At 46.7% G+C, this 19,178-nt stretch overlaps 1 protein-coding gene across 3 annotated transcripts; it reads right to left on the bottom strand.

Annotated features, from left to right (window-relative positions):
- Positions 1 to 6,966: 6,966 nt before the first annotated feature.
- Positions 6,967 to 18,782, bottom strand: LOC132401309 (uncharacterized). Of its 3 annotated transcripts, XR_009514546.1 has the most exons (3): positions 18,692 to 18,782; positions 12,096 to 12,183; positions 6,967 to 11,471 (listed from the first exon to the last, which is right to left on the bottom strand). XR_009514546.1 is itself a non-coding variant. In XM_059983430.1 (2 exons), the coding sequence occupies exon 2, from the start codon at positions 8,254 to 8,256 to the stop codon at positions 7,450 to 7,452; it is 807 nt and encodes a 268-aa protein (XP_059839413.1). In that variant the 5' UTR covers positions 8,257 to 11,471; positions 12,096 to 12,543; the 3' UTR covers positions 6,967 to 7,449. The 3 variants fall into 3 exon arrangements, 2 of the variants coding, with proteins under 2 accessions (XP_059839413.1, XP_059839415.1); XM_059983430.1 differs by lacking the exon at positions 18,692 to 18,782 and having other exon boundaries at positions 12,096 to 12,543; XM_059983432.1 differs by lacking the exons at positions 12,096 to 12,183; positions 18,692 to 18,782 and having other exon boundaries at positions 6,967 to 11,245; positions 11,353 to 11,362.
- Between the last annotated feature and the right edge of the window lie 396 nt (positions 18,783 to 19,178).

Genomic DNA, 19,178 nt, shown 5'->3' with positions numbered 1-19,178 from the left:
TCTGATTTGTTGGATACCATTTTGAAATTGAATCCCTTAGTGAAGATTGGATTGGGAGAGAGAACTTGATATGAACTTCGTTAATGAAGATTGGCTTTGAGTTTTGTAAAACATAAATTCTTCTTCTGCATGTGCCAACCATTGTTTAATTCAATTTTGAAATTGTTCACCGTTATTATTTAACAGACTATCTAAAATATTTCCTTGTATAGACAACTGTTGCGATAGATGTAAAACTGAAGTAGCTACTTTGTTACATATGTTCTGGTCATGTTCTTCATTAAAATAGTTTTGGAAATCTTTATTTTCTACAATTTCTAAAGCTTTGAAAATTAATTCACAACCTAATAGATTGACTGGGTTTTATTTGGAATAGTTCCACATCATATTCAGGGTATCTCATCTTCAGATCAACATGTAATTGCATTTGTTACACTACTGCCAAGAACGGTTATTTTATTAAAATGGAAAGATATTTCTTCCCCTATGTTAATTGAATGGTTTTCTCAAGTGATGTAATGTCTTAGTCTGGAAAAAATTAGAAGTAGCACTTTTGATCCTCGATTTGAGTTTGAGAGAAGGTGGGGTTCTTTGGCCAACTATTATCATATAATTTGAATTAAGTTATATGGTTTCCTTCCAATATTATTTATTTTATAAATATGAAATGGCGGTTGATGATTTTTTTAATATATATTTAGATTATGGTCAAACGTATTGCTCCGGAGGTTGATTCCTAATTTTTTTTTTATTTTATTTTATGTAGTTGGCGTTTTTTTCCTAGTTAGATGGGGTTCTGTGGCAACCCACTTCCCAGCGCACTCGAACCGGCTCACAAAGTGACGCGCGCCGGCATAGAGGCCAGTTCCAAAGAGGGCGCCAAGCCTGCTTCCCCAGCAAGGGGAAAAGCCCACGCGGGGGACGGGACTGGGAATACGCGCCCCCTACAGCATTCCCGCCCGGAGAGGGCGGGAAGAGGAAGGCTTTAAAACGGGGCCGCGAAGTTTGAATAAACCTTTTTTGCAACTGCAGCTCTTCGACTCCGTGTCATTTATTGCAGCGCTGCGTGGAGCCACACCGCTACAACTGGTGACCCCGAGAGCCCAAACGATATTTGGGCCGAAGATGAACGAAGCCGCATCTGTTCATGCAGTTTTGTTAAAACTGCCAAGCTTCTGGATGCTGCGACCTCAACTATGGTTCCAGCAAGCAGAAGCCCAATTCCACATTCAACAGATAACCTCGGATGACAGATGTTAGTACTATGTGATGAGCTCCCTCGACCAGGAAACAGCCGCCCAAGTTGAGGAGTTAATACAATCGCCATCAGCGGATGGCAAATACACAGAATTCAAAGCCTCGCTCATAAGGACTTTCGGACTCTCACGGCGCGAGCTAGCTGCCCGCTTACTGCACCTGGATGGTTTGGGAGACAGATCGCCATCGGCTTTGATGAATGAGATGTTGTCCCTGGCCGGAGGACACAAGCCCTGCCTCAAGTTTGAGCAGGCATTCCTGGAGCAGCTGGCCGAGGACATACGCCTGCTGCTGTCCGACGCGGATTGCAGCGACCTCCGGAAAGTGGCGGCCCGGGCGGACTTGCTGTGGAAAGCCAAGAAGGAGAGTGGGGCGTCTGTCGCAGGGATCACCAGGCCACGCTCCCAGCAGCAAACCAGCCCAGGCCCGGCCGCAGAACCCGTTAACCCCAGAGGCAGGGGTGATGAGGCCAGTGAACAATGGTGCTTCTACCACCAGCGGTTGGGCGCAGAAGTCCGCCGCTGTAGCCCACCCTGCAAGTTTCCGGGAATTGCCAGGGCCAGCCGCCGCTGATGGCTATGGCGGCTGGCCATCGGGATAGCCTCCTGTATGTGTGGGACAAGCGGTTGGGACGCCGCTTTTTGGTCGACACCGGAGCCGAGATCAGCGCCTTACCTCCGACGAGTTACGACACCCGCAACAGGGCACCAGGACCCACCCTCAGGGCCGTGAACGGTAGCACAATAAGGACCTACGGCACCCATACTGTGCGTCTACAGTTCGGCTCCAGCCGGTTCATGTGGAACTTCACATTGGCCGCCGTAGCCCAACCGCTCCTGGGCACGGATTTTTTTGCGGGCTCACAGCCTACTGGTCGACCTGCAAGGGAAGAGACTGGTCCACGCCGAGACCTTTCAGACGTTCTCTCTGGGTGAAGCCCAGTTGCCAGCCCCACACCTGGATTCCATCACGCTGTCCGACAACGACTTCACCAGAGTCCTGGTGGATTTCCCATCGGTTCTGGCACCGCAGTTCACGGCAGCCATGCCCAGACACGGCGTACAGCACCACATCCTGACACAGGGACCACCCCTCCACGCCCTTGCTCGAAGGCTTCCCCCGGACAATCTCCGACTGGCGAAGGAGGAGTTCAAGAGGATGGAGGAATTGGGTATCATACGGCGGTCCGACAGCCCATGGGCCTCCCCCCTGCACATGGTGCCCAAAAACATCAGGGGGCTGGAGACCATGCGGCGACTACCGCAGGCTGAACGAGGCTACAACACCGGACTGCTACCCTGTGCTGCACATTCAGGACTTTGCAGCAAACCTGCACGGCGCACGGACCTTCTCCAAGGTGGACCTTGTCCGAGGATATCATCAAATCCCGATGCATCCGGACGACGTCCCCAAAACGGCACTCATCACCCCGTTCAGCCTTTTCGAGTTCCTCCGCATGCCGTTCGGCCTACAGAATGCCGCACAGACGTTTCAGCGGTTAATGGACGCGTGGGATGCGATTCTGGACTTCGCTTTTATCTATTTGGACGACATCCTCATAGCCAGCAGCAGTCGTCAGGAGCATTTGTCCCACATCCATCAACTCTACGCCCGACTGAGTGAATACGGCCTGACAATCAACCCGGCCAAACGTCAGTTCGGGCTCGACACCATCGATTTCCTGGGCCACAGGATTACTAAAGACGGGGCAACCCCTCTGCCCGCTAAGGTAGACGAAGTCCGCCATTTTCCCCTGGCCCAACACTATCAAAGGCCTTCAGGAATTCGTGGGTATGGTAAATTTCTATCTCCCTTCCGCTGCCCAAATCATGCGCCCCCTGTTCGCCCTCATGTCGGGTCCGGGCAAGGACATTATCTGGGACAAGGAGTCCGCCGCCGCTTTCATTAAAACCAAAGAAGCCTTAGCAAACACCGCGATGCTAGTGCAGCCCAGAACGGACGTCCCAACCGCCCTCACAGTGGACGCATCTAACACGGCAGTCGGTGGGGTGCTGGAACAACTCATCGAGTGTCGCTGGTAACCCCTGGCGTTTTTCAGGAAACACCTACGACCACCCGAGCTCAAATACAGTGCTATCGACCGGGAACTGTTGGCGCTATACCGGGCAATCCGGCATTTCAGGTACTTCTTGGAAGGTAGGCCTTTCACCTCGTTCACAGACCACAAACCGCTTACGTTAGCGTTCACGAAAGAGCATCCGACCCCTGGTCGTCATGCCAGCAGGGACATCTGTCCTACATCTCCGAATACACGACGGATGTCCGGCATGTCTCGGGAAAGGACAATATCGTGGCGAACGCCCACTCCCGCCCGAACATCCAAGCCTTGTCCCAGGGGGTAGACGATGATGCACTGGCGGAGGCGCAGCAGGCAGACGAGGAGATCCCTAGTTACAGGACTGCAATCTCCGTTTTGCAGCTCCAGGACCTCCCCGTAGGCCCAGGTGAGATGACCCTACTCTGTGACGTCACCACCTGCCAACCCCGCCCCGTCGTTATGGCAGCCTGGCAGCGGCGCGTTTTCGACTCCATTCACAACTTAGCGCACCCCTCCATCAGGTCAGCCGTCCGGATGGCAGCCAACAGGTTCGTTTGGCAGGTCAGTGAATGGGCCAAAACGTGCTTGCACTGCCAAACGGCCAAGGTGCAGCGGCACACCAAAGCACTGCTGCAGCAGTTCCACCCCACCCACCGGCATTTTGACCACATTCATGTGGATATCGTGGGCCCCCTGCCGAAGTCGCGAGGAGCGCGGCACATCCTGACTATCGTGGACCGGTTCACAAGATGGCCAGAGGCAGTCCCGCTTACCGCCACCACTTCCGAATCTTGCGCCGGGTGCTGATTGCCACCTGGGTATCTCGCTTTGGTGTATCGGCCCACATCACCTCCGACAGATGCGCCCAGTTCACCTCCAGCCTGTGGTCAGCTATGGTCAGCGTTTTGGGGACACAGCTGCACCACACAACTGCCTACCACCCACAGTTGAACGGACCAGTGGAGCGTTTCCACTGTCACTTGAAGTCGGCTCTCATGGCCTACCTCAAAGGGCCTAACTGGGTCGATGAGCTTCCCTGGGTCCTGCTCGGAATCCGCACGGCGCCAAAGAAGATCTGCGCACCTCGTCGACTGAGTTTGTGCAAGGCGCACCCCTGGTCGTCCCAGGAGAGTTCATACCAGCCCCAAGGGGGCAAGAGGAAGAACCCGCAGCTGTCCTGAACAGACTACGCGAGAGGCTCGATAACCTGGCCCCCATACCCACTTCGCATATTAATCTGTTGATGTTTTGTATCATTTTATAGCTGTTGAAGATTACTTACCAATAAAAAGATTCTGAAAATGAAAATGAAGATCTCACCAAAAATAGGTACTTTCTCCACACACTCCTATCAAATCCATCACTAATATTAAATCCCTTCATCCTATCAACCTAACATCTTATCCAGACAAAAATGCACAACCTGTCCTGTCTTTCCTGTAGGTTTCATCCTCACAGTTATGGTCTAACTTTAAGAAGCATTCTTTGTAATTTACGCTGTGATTCTGTATTGTCCGTGTGTATGAGTGACTGTGGGAGTGGGAATTTTTATCACCTTGTAATGATTTGGATGAAATTCAGGATGTGAACAGTAAGTCTAAGTGTAAACAAATCTGTGTTCTTATTTATTTCAGGAGGAAGCTTGTCGGAACAGAAGGTAGGACATGTTCGTTACTGAAACCCTGTGTGGATTTGGAAAATAGTTCAAAATTGCAGTTCATAAGCTGCAGTTTAATATTTACAGGATTACTGACGAAGTCTAGGAACTGACAGTGGCAGATGATGCCCTCCCAGTTGGAAAATTCGATCACCCCTATTTGATGAACACCGTGCTGACAGAAAAACTTGATGCCATTAATCGAGTTAAAATTTACATAGATTCGTTTTCCTTGTTTATGAGACACAATTAAGTTATAATTTGAAGCAAAGATTGACTGTAATACTGGGCTGAAGTGGAACGGAAATTAATTCCACTTCAACCCCACTGACTGGGAGGGAGCCCTGTCACATGGTCAGCTGGAGATATCAGACCCCTGAACACACCAGCACAGGACTACGGTACAACCAATACACGGGACTGGTACCCTTATCCTTAACCCAGGCACACTGCAATAACAAGCCAAGGTATCAGTTTGAATCTTACCACAGGAGCTGGGAAATTAATACCGACGATGATATTGTAGGGAATAAAAGCGGGTATCAGTGTGGTGACCCAGTTTGTCAGAAAAATGGACAAGACCCTGGTGCGCTGCTCACCCAGACTGACCTGTCTGAAATTGCAGTCTCTGACTGATCAGGTCTGCCTCCTGCTGGACTCGCGAGTCAGACAGACATACTTTATTGATCCTGAGGGAAATTGGGTTTCGTTACACCAACCAGAATATCGCAGAAATATAGCAATATAAAACCATAAATAATTAAATAACAATAAGTAAATTATTCCAAGTGGAAATACGTCCAGGACCAGCCTTTTGGCTCAGGGTGTCTGACACTCCGAGGGAGGAATTGTAAAGTTCGATGGCCACAGGCAGGAATGACTTCCTATGACGCTCAGAGTTGCATCTCAGTGGAATGAGTCTCTGGCTGAATGTACTCCTGTGCCTAACCAGTACATTAGGGAGTGGATGGGAGTCATTGTCCAAGATGGCATGCAACTTGGACAGCATCCTCATTTCAGACACCACCATCAGAGAGTCCAGTTCCACCTCCACAACATGACTTGCCTTACAAATGAGTTTGTTAATTCTGTTGGTGTCTGCTTTGTCTGCTACCGTCAGCCTGCTGCCCCAGCACACAACAGCAAACATGATAGCACTGGCCACCACAGACTTGTCGAATATCCTCAGCATCGTTCGGCAGATGTTAAAGGACCTCAGCCTCCTCAGGAAGTAGAGACGGCTCTGACCCTTCTTGTAGACAGCCTCAGTGTTCTTTGACCAGTCCAGTTTATTGTCCATTCGTATCCCCACCACAATGAACCAGCACATTGAAACATTGTGTGACTAAGCCTGAACACACAGACCAGCAGTGACATCGACAAGATTAAATTTTGGGAGATGCACATGCAGCACAACCGGCCTGGGAAAGCACCCCACACAAATACACAAGAAGGATTGGCAGATTGCCGTCAGAGCTTCAACAATGTACGTTGTTATTTGCAAATCTTACTCCGTTACTTAATAAGGCTGAAAGGCAGCAGAAAGGAAATTATAGACGTGTTAGCCTGACATCAGTGGTTGGCAAGTTGTTCTAATCAATTGTTACGGATGAGATTACACAATACCTGGAGGCACATGACAAGATAGGCCAAAGCCTGCATGGTTTCCTGAAAGGAAAATCCTGCCTAACTAACCTGCTGCAATTCTTTGATGAAATTTCAAGCAGGGTGGACAAAGGAGATGCAATAGACGTGGTGGACTTGGATTTTCAGAAGGTCTTTGACAAGGTGCCACACATGAGATGGCTTAGCAAGATAAGAACTCATGGAATTACAGAGAAGTTACTAGCGTGGGTGGAGCATTGGCTGGTTGGCAGAAAACAGAGTGGTGTCACGTACATGCAACCCTGTAAAAGTATTAGAAACAATAGAACACACCTGGAGTCTGGTTTTGCTGCTAACAAAACACTGTTTTATTAGTACGTACGTCATATAGTAACTTAAATCAGGTAAATCGAGAGTTAACGGTGTTGTGCATATATAGGTGTAAATATATAAATCCCCAAACTTCCTCAAACTTTGGAGGTAAGCGAAACAGTCTTACAATGGTACCTGAGAAAGTTCAGTTCAAATGCACAGGTTAATTCATGCCAGATGTTTGTAATCCAAAGGCTAATGTTGTGAGAAGGCAGTTACATTGGTCACTTCTGCAGCCTTCATTGTCGTGCTTCTTGTGGGCGGGATAAAGTTCACTGTCTGCGCTTGTCTCACTAACAGCAGGCCGGCTTGTTAGCTGTAACCCTGGGTGTACATCTTTTCCTGCCAGGTCATTTCCCGACAAGACGTCCACGTTAGCTATCAGTAATTTAGGTCGTATCCCTATCTCAACTGGTCCAGACACTAAGTCACATATAAAAATTATTTTGCGCAAAATCACGACCTCTATTCCCTTGCCAATACCTTCCAGAATATTCACTTAGTCTGTTTTTGTCTCGTTACCAAATTCTAAGACATCACTTAACATCAGTGACTGAAAGTCTACACTATCGCGCCAGATTCTCACTGGAACTAGGGGTGACCCCTCCTTCACAGACACAAAACCCTTGATAATAAACCACTCAATCCCTTCCTGAACTCGGCCAGACCCCACCTTCCTTCGTGTGGTCTCAGCTGCCGGCGCACACGCGTCGGGGGTTTTCCCCTTCTCCTTTCCTATTTCTTTCTTCCGAATAAGACAGTTAGACGCCACATGGCCAGACTTCCTGCAGTAGTAACAGGTAAAACTGGAAAACTTATCTTTGGTTGGTTTCCCCTCCTCTTTACCTGCCTTGTTTCCTGTGTTACTTGGTGGATTATCCCAGTAACTCTTCTGATAACCTTTGCTCGGGAAAAACTTAATCTTGTGAGTCAGGGCAAACGCATCTGCTAACCTAGCAGCCGCGGAAAGAGTCTCAACCTCTTTCTCTTCTAAGTATGTCCGTATCTCACCAGGGACACACTCTTTAAATTCCTCGATCATCATCAGCTGTCTCAGTTTGAGGTAGTCTTCCTCTACCTCTTTCGAGGCACACCACCGATCAAAGTACCTCTCCTTTTCACGGGCAAACTTTACATATATCTGGTTCCCAGACTTCCTCAAACCCCGAAACTTCTGTCGGTACACCTCTGGCACCATTTCACAGACCTTAAGCACAGCCTCCTTCACAGCATCATAAGTAGTCGACTCAGTCACAGACAAGGCAGAATATGCTTGCTGCGCCTTCCCGTTTAACAAACTTTGCATCAATACTGCCCAGTCCTCCCTCGGCCACTTCCTGTTCTGAGCCACTTTCTCAAAATGTAGGAGGTACCTATCAAAGTCTCCTTCAGCAAACGGAGGTACCAACTTAATTTCCTGACTGACAGTAATTGATACTCCCTCTCGCCACCACGGCCTGACACTTGACACTTTTGACGCCGCATCTCCCTCTCAAATTCCCTCTGTTTCTCTGGCTCTGCAGCCTTGAACTTATGTCTCTCCATTCTTAACTGTTCTAGTCGCAACAGAGTCTCCCCGTCTATGATGACAAAGTCTATGGAGCCGAGGGATGGACAAGAAAACAGTAACGACCATGAAACTGAGAGGTGACACCATTTGTTTGTCTTCGAGATTTTCCAATGTCGTGTCAAGCTAACCATGCTTCATCACAATTGGGAATTTACAAGAATGACATCATAATTATTTTTAACCCAGCTGCGGGAGGACACGCCAGCTATGTGTACTATTGAATGTTCAGTGTGTTGGAGCAAGTATATACGAATGACCGTGGAGACTCATCAGCTCAGAGCGTCTTCAGGGAAATCGCGGCAGCTGGAGTCCAGGCGGAATCTCACACAGCATGTTTGAAACATTCTACACTATGAGGACGATATATTACATGATCGTTGCCGTTATTAGTGTTCCCGGTAAGAACACAGGAGAATCAGCATTTGTCCACAGTTTTTGGGCGCATTCAATTACCGACAGCGTTGTGATGCCGCTGTATCAGTGAATGCAGTAGAGACACTGTGACAAAACTCTGTGCTCGTTCAGAAATTCCCTGCAATTTAATCCGTAGCGTCGGCTGAAAGTACACCGGAAGCTGAACCAGATGTTTAGAGTGAGATCGAGGATATGAATCATTTTGTGGATTCATAGCAGGCAGTTTTGATTTATCAACGATAAACCGCTGTCAGAGTAAACACCGATACTCCAGTGCGCTCGGCATCTTTACCGGTTACTTGGTATTATTCCGCATCAAAAGTGGAAAATGTTTTACATTAAAATCTCAAGGTATTGCTACGTTTTAAGAAATTGATCCAAGTTTGAATGGAATTCGGGAAGTGAAACTCCGGTGACATTAAGGAGAGAGAAGTGGACATCACTCCTGAGTTAGACTCCGATCCGTGGGCAATTTTGAAAATCCAAATAGCTGTCTGTTTTTCAGTGTACCACGTCCCTACCGGCCGTGAGGTGAGGGGGGAGTTAAGGACCCATCTAGCGGTTCATGCGATTCTCCGCTTTGGGACAACAAGCATTGAAACAATTATACTTGTGGTGCAGTAATGTGGAGCATTCCCTGAAAGGCTCAGATATTTTTGAAGTATCTAAGTTGTCTTTCCTTTGGAATTTGGATGCTTTCAGCGCCAACGAGCACAATACCCGAACAGTTCAGTGGATCAGACAGAAACTTTAACCACGAAAATAAGATCTTTCTGATCGGAGACTTTGACATAATGTGAAAGAATTCGTCCAAAAATATTTGCAAAATCTAAAAGAAGCCAGCCAGCGGGGTCCGTGTGGTCGGCTGACATAAGTGGAGTGGAGGAGACGAAGACATGCGAGTGGGGAAAATAAGTCTGTTTTGAAATGCGAACTCTGTAAATGTACAGAGGCGGAGGGAGCGCGTCCTTGCTCTGTGCTGAGAGTGCCAGAATGCGGATGTCCGGGACACGGCCATCACCATCGAAGGTTGCTGAGGTAACCAGGCTTTAGACATGAATGAAAAACCTAGTGGTGGGAGATTTATATTGAATTCTCCAGAGCGCCCTCCGTGATCAGCTGACAACGCCTCCTTCCCAAACAATGTTCCTTTTTCAGTCCTAAGTGTCGTACAACTTCACCCACCATGCATGCACACAGTTAGCGCTTTGCGACTCGCGCTTTACACATTTCAAATCTCCAGAATTGAGTTGTCTGCACAGTTTGATAGTTCTCCATTTATTCCGCCCTGAGACAAAGTGACCTGCGAGACGGTAATTAACTCAATATTGTTGTTGTTCCCCCACTGGATTTAGTGGCGATTGTGTTCTGTCCAGGGGAAAATGCGGCCTCCCTACCTGCACCATCCGCTACCTGGTGTCCATGGCAACGGCGGATCTACTGACCATCATCTTTCACGTTATAGTGTGGCGGATCCGTAATAACTATTTTCCCGGACATTACACCATGCAGTGTGATCAATGCCGTGGGATTAGCAGCGATGCAATTTTCTGACTAGTTCAGTGTCATTTTCACATTTTATCGGTTTGTCGCCATACGTTGCCAGAAGCTGAAAGCTAAGTATTGCACCGGGAAAACTGCGGCTGTGGTTGTGACAACAACCGGCGTGCTCCAAAGCTTTAAAAGCGTTCCCTACTTCTTCAAATTTCATCCAGTGAAAGTGATTGACGATGTACCCTGGGACTGTATTGTAAAATCTGCTTACTATACAGATCCCGGGTGGGTGGGATTTAGATGGTTTACGGCCGTTCTGACGCCGCTACTCCCGTATGTGTTAATACTACTGTTCAATGGTCTGATGGTGAGGCACATTTTAGTCACTAGTCGTGTCCGTGAGGGGTTGAGGGGACAGAACAAAGCGGAGAACCGTACCGATCCGGAGATGGAGAGCAGGAGGAGGTCTGTGATCTTACTTCTCACCATCTCCGGAAGCTTCATCATCCTGTGGTCGGTGAAGTTTGCCGAATTCCTTTATCACGCCTCTGCTGGATTGGATCGAAATAATTACAACGATCCGAATACATAGTTGAGCAATCCAGATTCATGCTGATGATGTTAAGTTGCTGCACAAACACGTTTATTTATGAGGTAACTCATTCCAAGTTCAGAGAGCAGTTCATCAGCGCAGAGAGACAACCGCTCATTTCAATTATCCAACTAATTAACAAACAATATCGCTAAGTTCTTCTCAGAGCTGGTCGCAGTGTTGTCCATTTGACACCGCTGAACTGGCGGTCATCGGATAACGTAGCTGCGGGGGGAATAAAAATGTCACATCACAGGAACAGAATGTCCGGTTCCACTAAACGCGACACCCACCTCCTACCAATTATTACCCTGACTGTCACTTGTTTTCACCGTATTTCCGCTCTCGTCACCGCCACGGCCCTTTCGATAATGACGGAGCTGCTCCGAATATGTGGACGTTCAAGATCAAATCGGCGGAAGTACCTTTCATTCGTTACTTAATCTTTTGCCTAAGAATGAAATGAGAAAAGAAAATCAGCAGCCTTCAACTACGTTCAGTAAACCTTGCACTTGTCTTTCCCATGAGATAAATGTGCTATGGAAAAATGGTTAACACTGCAGATCTCATACATACAACTGTGTAGATTTCTATGGAACCCCCCACCCACCCACCCACCCGCCACCGCGATGCTCACTGTTCTTCATGGAAGGAATGGCATCTCACTTCCTGATTTCTAATAAATTCCCATCCGAGCAATGTGCACGTTGCATCCACTGCATTCACTCCAGTAGAATCGCATGATTACTATTATTTATATTTCCCAGCTAAAACGAAAATAGGTGCAGCTTGTGTTCAGTAGGTTCAGATAATGGGAATCACCGGGGAACATAAGAACACCGAGCCTTCATCACTTACACCTTTACACAACCGATATGTTTTTCTCTGATGTCTCATACCAGAAACAAAATAGTGAATATAGAGGTTAAAATACATTGTGTACATGTAACCATACTGTTAAGATACTTAACTACTGAAGAAAAATGTGCTAGTGCTGGGAATAAATGTGTATGCTTTTTTTGTTTCAATCGAGCTGCGCAATGACAACGAGGGAGAGTTACCGCACATCACTAACCAGATTAATCACAGACAAAGTGAGGTGCAGTTAGCCTGTTAAAGTTCGGCTCTTACAGAATTCCAGAATACGCTCAGGTGTCTGTTTTCTGTGGGAGGAAAAGAGCAAAACCGTTTAAGAACTATTTTGTAATAATTTGCAAATATTGATAGAATGAAATAAAACATTTCAAGGAACAGAATATAACAGTCTTTGCAGATGAGCAGCAATGTGAAATAAAATTTGCTGAATGTGCACTAACTCCCACTAATCACACTCACGGTCATCTGTCTGAGCTACTGGGGGTCCAATACCTAGACTTCGACTGGACGACAGCAAACAATAAGCAGAAACATTGACTGTGATACTGAAAAGTCTGAATGATTATGGGCCTGGCTTATAGTTCAAAGAGGCACTTCTGTTCAAAATGTAAAATGGTCTGTGCTTTCATTAACATGTCACTGACCACGCTGATGTTATCACTGCTTCTCCTGAACCATCACCGAGCTGAAATGATAATATCACCGCTGGCCAGCCTGAGTGCAACATTACTAATCTTAGTGTCTATCGTTAACCCGACTGATAACGTTGTTGGTTCTGCAGCCTCAGATGGTCAACGTGCTGACGTCACGGATGCTGCCTGACCTGCTGAGTTCTTCCAGCGTTGCGTACGTACGAAAGTAGAAATGTCTGATCCTGCTCGGCCCCCGTTAGAGGGGTGAGCGTTGGCTGTCCAATCTTCAGGGAGGGGTTTAGACAGGTGTGCCGTATCCGATGCCAGGTTTCCTGTTTCCCTTTGGGGGCAGAAATTTTAAAGACAAGTTGCTGTCGTTTCTGCGGAGCGAAGGGAAGGGGCGGTCGGATTTGGAAAGTGTGAGTCCTCCGGCGACGGATGAGCATTATGAGTTGGCCATAAATTCTCTGGCAAATAAATTGGCCAGTTCTACAAGCGCAGAGTCCTTGTTATCGGAGGATCAGCATGTTCTCGGGAATAGCACCGAAGGGTAGCAGCCCTATGAGACGGGCCGAGCGGCCCTGATGAGTGGCTGTGCTCTGATAAAGCGGGAAGACAGCAAACGACAGACCGCTAGATAGTTTGAAGGAGGCGTCTCCGGACGTATGGAGATCCTTAAAGACACAGAACCGCTTTGCTACTTCTGCGGGCGACGTGCAAGCGCCAGAAAATGTTTTCGACGCGAGAAGTGCAATGGAGCTTATGACGGGGTTCAGGAACCTTTTTCAGAAGAATGGAAAGAAACTTCCCGCCGACATTCGTCGACGAGAGAGACATCCGCATTACTCGCAGCGCTTGGGGGAACACTCAAACGGCTGAGGTGATTCAGTTAGAAATGCACATTGCGGCGAAAAGCTCACAGTCCCCGGCCATGATCGCTTGGCGTCTCCGAATGTCCCGTAGGGCTCCAACGCTCCCTCGTTTGTTGAGCAGATCAGAGAAGTAAGAGAGGAGGAGAATGCGATGGAGTACACACCACTCGGTAGTTCACGTTGCTGGAGTGACCCCGGGCAGCACACAACGGGGGTGTTAAACCAGATCGTTGCAGAGTTTAGAACTGAGATTGTTTACGGCGTGTGCGCCCACACCGCATGACAAATTGAAAGGTAATCGGACCCCTAAGGAGACGGACTAAGCAGAGGGGTGCAAGCGAACGTGGTCGCGCTAGATGGCAAGCAACCGTTATTGTCTGCTATAACAGAGGAACACTTCAGGCGGGAGGGCCAAAGACCGGAAAGCCTTCAGAAGGTGAGCCCCAGGGTACTAAAGCAAAGAGAGACGGCGGGAAGAGAGCCAGTGAGGGAACACCCTGCCGTCTCAGGGTTGGGTGTGGAGGAACGCGTTCCATTCAATATATCACGGAAGATATCACTGAAGCAAATAAAAAACAAATCCTGAACGTTTAATGGAGCCGAACTCCAGTGTAGCACTACGAATCAAGGGTATTTATACTAGATGCATACATGGCCTACCTAGGCTATCAAGTGACTGCTGTACCGTTCTTTTGACGGTAGGGCTCATATGAAGACAACGTCACCAGCCACTGAAGGCCTGTGCCATCCATTTTCGCCCTGGTCAAGATATAAGTTATTGTGTTGTTTTTCGTCCTCACCTCGAACTTGGCTCCATACAGACAGTCGCTTAACTTATCTACCACAGCAAAATTCAATGCCAAGACCTCAAATTTTTGCATGGGGTAGCTTCACCCGCGGGATGACGGACTCCAGCTGATAATCGCGACAGTTGTCTATTCTTGGCCAGATCCTGAACTAAGCCCTCACTGCTGGCATCAGTATGCATTACATACGGAAATCCGGGGTCTGCAAAAAAAAAAAACACACACAGGCGTTTTCGTCAGCAGCTCCTTCAGCAATGAAATGTCTCTCACATTTTGCATCCCATCCCGCTCCAAAAGGCTCCGAAGGGCTAAGATAATCTTTATCATCTTCTCCTTTCATCCTCCTCCCTTTCTTCCCCAATGGGGGGTAACCGCACGGTTGATCAGAAGAGTGACTTACTGTAGAGAAGCTCTTCACCATCTTCCGATAGCATCCACAGAATCCAAGGAACAACACTCACACCCTATGGCCTTGGCCATGTGGTCACTGCCTCTGTGTTTGACGGGTGAGCGACTCCATCCCGAGAGGCTATATGCTCAACATAGTTGATTGACGTCTTTCAGAATGGCTTTCGCTAGAGAAAATTTTAACGTTTCAGCTTTCAGGCGGCCTAACACTTTCATTAACCTCGCTTGATGCTATCAAACGTGGGCCCGATCTCTATCATCCAGGCAAACCAGCATTTCAAGCACTTTCCTACCCCACAATTCTCTTTACGACAGGCTGGAAAGTAGCCTGGTCTCCCGATGTTTCCTGGGGCATCTTTACAAGCTGGTAGAATCCATGTAGCATATTAATGCCGTTTTTATTTGCCTTATCAGCCTCTCTTACGTTTATCTCATAATACCCACTGCTCAGATCCAGCACACTAAACTTGTTTTCACCACTGAGGCAGCCAGCGTGTCCTCGATTCTTGGGACTGTATACTGGTCGCAGACTCTATGTTAGCACAGAGTTCAATAGTCAACACACATTCTTACTTTTCCGTTCTTATTCCTCGCCAGCACTCCTGAACGCATCGGGCCTCCTTAACTCGTGATGATCGCCACTTCTTTCAGCTACTGCAGGCACAGCCGGACGTCTTCACATCAGCGGGTGTCTGTCGCCACAACCTTTCTCTGAACGGAGCAGCCATCATCACCGGATGTTTCTGAAACAAACCCGTAAGTAGAAAATAGGTTTTCTAACTTCAACATCTTCTCTGTTGATCTCCTCCTCCAACCTCCAGGTACAGGGGCGTCACCAACGTTGAATGAGCTGCCTGTCAAATTTCTCTCTACAGGAGAGGGCTTCTTCCCTGCTTGTTTCACAGGAACACTGGACATTGTATTCGCCACAAGATCGTGCGCCAATGGCAATCCCCTCCTGCGAGTGATGTCTCTCTCCGAGGTGTTCCTGACAATTTCTGTCATCCTGTTCACATGTAGAGCCAACGGCCTCTGCAGTTCGGCCCTCATCAGCACCCCAGGCGCTAAGCACCCCTCCTCTTCGTGGTCTTCCCGAGCATCCACCAGAAAAGTTTCGGCATCATGCATTTGATAAAGTCCCACACAGGAGATTAGTGGGTAAAATCAGAGCTCATGGCATTGAGGGGAAGACATTGACATGGTTAGAAAACTGGTTGGCAGATAGAAAGCAAAGGGTAACGGTGAATGGGTGTTTCTCGGACTGGCAGTTGGTGACTAGTGGGGTGCCACAGGGCTTGGTATTGGGACCACAGCTGTTTACGATTTACATCAATGATTTAGATGAAGGCATTGAGAATAACATCAGCAAGTTTGCTGATGATACTAAGCTGGGTGGCAGTGTGACATGTGATGAGGATGTTAGGAGAATTCAGGGTGACGGATAGGCTGGGTGACTGTGTAGATACTTGGCAGATTTTCTACGTTTCCAATTATCTACTTTTCCTATTGGTCCTGATGAAAAAATTATTGGACGATCTTTTAAATTTAAAATCTTTTGTTAATGGTTCTATTACCGGTATCTATAACTTGTTGATTGATTCTAGACAAGACTTTTTAGATAAAATAAAAAAAAGCTTGGGAGGATGACCAAAATTGTCAGATTTCTGAAGAGAGATGGAATAAAATTCTTAAACGGGTTAATAAATCATCTTTCTGTGCTCGTCATTCACTTCTACAATTTAAACTGGTTCATAGAGCTTACATTTCTAAACAGAAGCTCTCCAGTTTTTACCCGAATGTTTCTCCACTTTGTAATAAATGCAACTCTGCTGATGCCTCTTTAATTCATATGATTCCGTTTTGCCCTATAATTGAAAAGTTTTGGTGGGGAGTATTTCATACCTTCTCTCAACTTTTTAGGGTCCAATATGACCCAAATCCTCTTTCTGCCTTGTTTGGTATTATTGCAAATGAAGATATAACTTTAAATACTCCTAACCAACAGGTTTTAGTTTTAACCTCTCTATTAGCAAGAAGAGCAATCTTGCTTAACTGGAAGGAGCCTAACCCTCCTGCACATCTTCAATGGCTACGTGATATCATGCCGTATTTAAATTTAGAAAAGATGCGCTGCTCAGTCTTAAATTCGAAGCAAACTTTTTATGATATTTGGGGACCTTTCCTAAATTACTTTTCCAATTTATAAAGTTTAACAGTGCACAGACTTTTATGTATATTTTTATCTTCTCTTCTTAAGTGAATATGTTTTTTTTTCTAATTATCTATTGTCATCCATCAGCTTTTTTCTTTGTTAGTTGGTAGGTGGTTGACTTTTTTTAGATATAAAAAAAATTCTTTTATGATGTATAACCTATCTTTATTTTTTGATTACTGTGGTATACATTTATGTGTTATGCTATAACATTTTGATCAATTTTATTACAATATATGAATGTACACAAGTTATGTTGAGATGTATCTATGTGTTGCACTCTGTAAATCTTTTTTTTCTTCTGAATAAAAATATTGTAAAAAAATCAAGATACTTGGCAGATGACGTTTAGTGTGAATAAGTGTGAGGTTATCCACTTTGGGAGTAAGAGCAGGAAGGCAGATTATTATCTGAACGGTGTAGAGTTATGTAAGGGAGAAATACAAAGAGATCTCGGAGTCCTTGTTCATCTGTCACTGAAGGTGAATGAGCAAGTGCAGCAGGCAGTGAGGAAGGCTAATGGAATGTTGCCCTTTATTACAAAGGGAATTGAGTACAAGAGCAAGGAAATCATTTTGCATTTGTACAGGGCCCTGGTGAGACCACACCTGGAGCATTGTGTACAGTTTTGGTCTCCAGGGTTAAGGAAGGACATCCTGGCTGTAGAGGAAGTGCAGCATAGACTCACAAGGTTAATTCCTGGGATGTCCGGACTGTCTTACACAGAGAGGTTAGAGAGACTGGGGTTGTACACGCTGGAATTAAGGAGATTGATAGGGGATCTGATTGTAACATATAAGATTATTAAGGGATTGGACAAGATAGAGGCAGGAAATATTTTCCAGATGCTGGGAGAGTCCAGTACCAGATGGCAAGTTGTAAAAATAAGGGGTAGGTCATTTCGGACAGAGTTAAGGAAAAACGTCTTCTCCCAGAGAGTTGTGGGGATCTGGAATGCACTGCCTCGGAAGGCAGTGGAGGCCATTTCTCTGGATACTTTCAAGAAGGAGCTAGATAGGTAGCTTATGGATAGGGGAATCAAGGGATATGGGGACAAGGCAGGAACAGGGTATTGATAGTAGATGATCAGCCATGTTCTCAGAATGGCGGTGCAGGCTCGAAGGTCCGAATGGTCTACTTCTGCACCTATTCCGGGAAAGTTTGGGATTCCCGTCACTCTAGCTACTTCCGCAGTGAATGTAAAACACAGTCCCTCGTTTATGCTCCTCATCTAGCCCCAGTGCGGCCACGCGCTTCCTAAAAAGTAGCTCTGAACCAATCGAATGGACAGTGTTTTCTGGAAGCTCAGTCCAACTTTCTCTTTGCAGGTTCCAACTAATCTCCTAAGAATATGAGTAACTGTTCCCACAACAATTGAAGCTTCGCCCTTCTCGACGAGGTCCGGAGAAACAAACACTAATGTATCACCAACCTCAGCTATTCCCACAGCAGCTTCAGAAACGTCCAGCTTCAACGACAAGTAACCATCATACAGGCAGTTTTCAGTACGAAGACCCCAGATCTCTAGCGCACTAAGCTGCCTCAATACTAGTTGTCAAAAGAACGGTATAGCAGTCGGTTGATAGCCTAGGTCACGCATGCCTCTCGCATAAATAACCTTGATCCGCACTGCCACACTGGAGTTCGGCTCCATTAAACGTTCAGAAATAGTTTGATTGTTTTGTTTTGCTTCAGGATGTTCCTCGATATATTGATTGGAACGCGTTCCTCAACACCCCACCCGCAACCCCGTGATGGCAGGGCGTTTCCTCACTGGCACGCTTCCCTCCGTCTCCTTTCGCTTTATAATTAAACAGCGAAATGTGCACGTGCTAGAACTCAACTTTTCCAGAAGTAATATTTACCGTTGAATCACGGTCCCCCGCTGGTCGAATCCTAGGAGCGGTTCACTCCAGCATCTTCCCACTTCACTTCCAGCCGAACAAAGAACGCTCACATTCCACAGCGCCCGCTATCTCTCTCGATAACTCAGACTCTGCTTTGTAAGAAAGACCATCACGTTAGCAGTGAAAACTTTTCCAGAGTGTTACAGATATGAGGAACAATTGGTAGCTTTCTCCTTGTACTCACCGGAATTTAGAAGAATGCAGACGGATCGAATTTAAAACTTCAGAATGTTGAGTGAACCTGTTGGGGTGGATATGGAGCAGATGTTTCCGATAGTGGGGATAATTCACATATATGACTATACACTCAGTTAATACAAGGGCATTAAACCTCCCGAAATCGTAGAAAATACAAATATAATCACAGAAAAAAAGAAAATTAGCATAACAAATGAGAAAAAGGGAAAAAAAACTATATATATATACACATCCCTCCAAAAGACTA

The sequence above is a fragment of the Hypanus sabinus genome, chromosome 10, assembly GCF_030144855.1.
Source record: "Hypanus sabinus isolate sHypSab1 chromosome 10, sHypSab1.hap1, whole genome shotgun sequence".
In the NCBI taxonomy this organism is placed as follows: domain Eukaryota; kingdom Metazoa; phylum Chordata; class Chondrichthyes; order Myliobatiformes; family Dasyatidae; genus Hypanus; species Hypanus sabinus.
The sequence above is the reverse complement of the archived record's forward strand: the minus strand, read 5'-3'. Positions and strand labels throughout refer to the sequence as shown.

What these genes read in the sequence shown, in the direction of transcription:
- LOC132401309 (XM_059983430.1), bottom strand. Translation starts at nt 8,256, where the DNA reads ATGCAAAGTTTGTTAAACGGGAAGGCGCAGCAAGCATATTCTGCCTTG.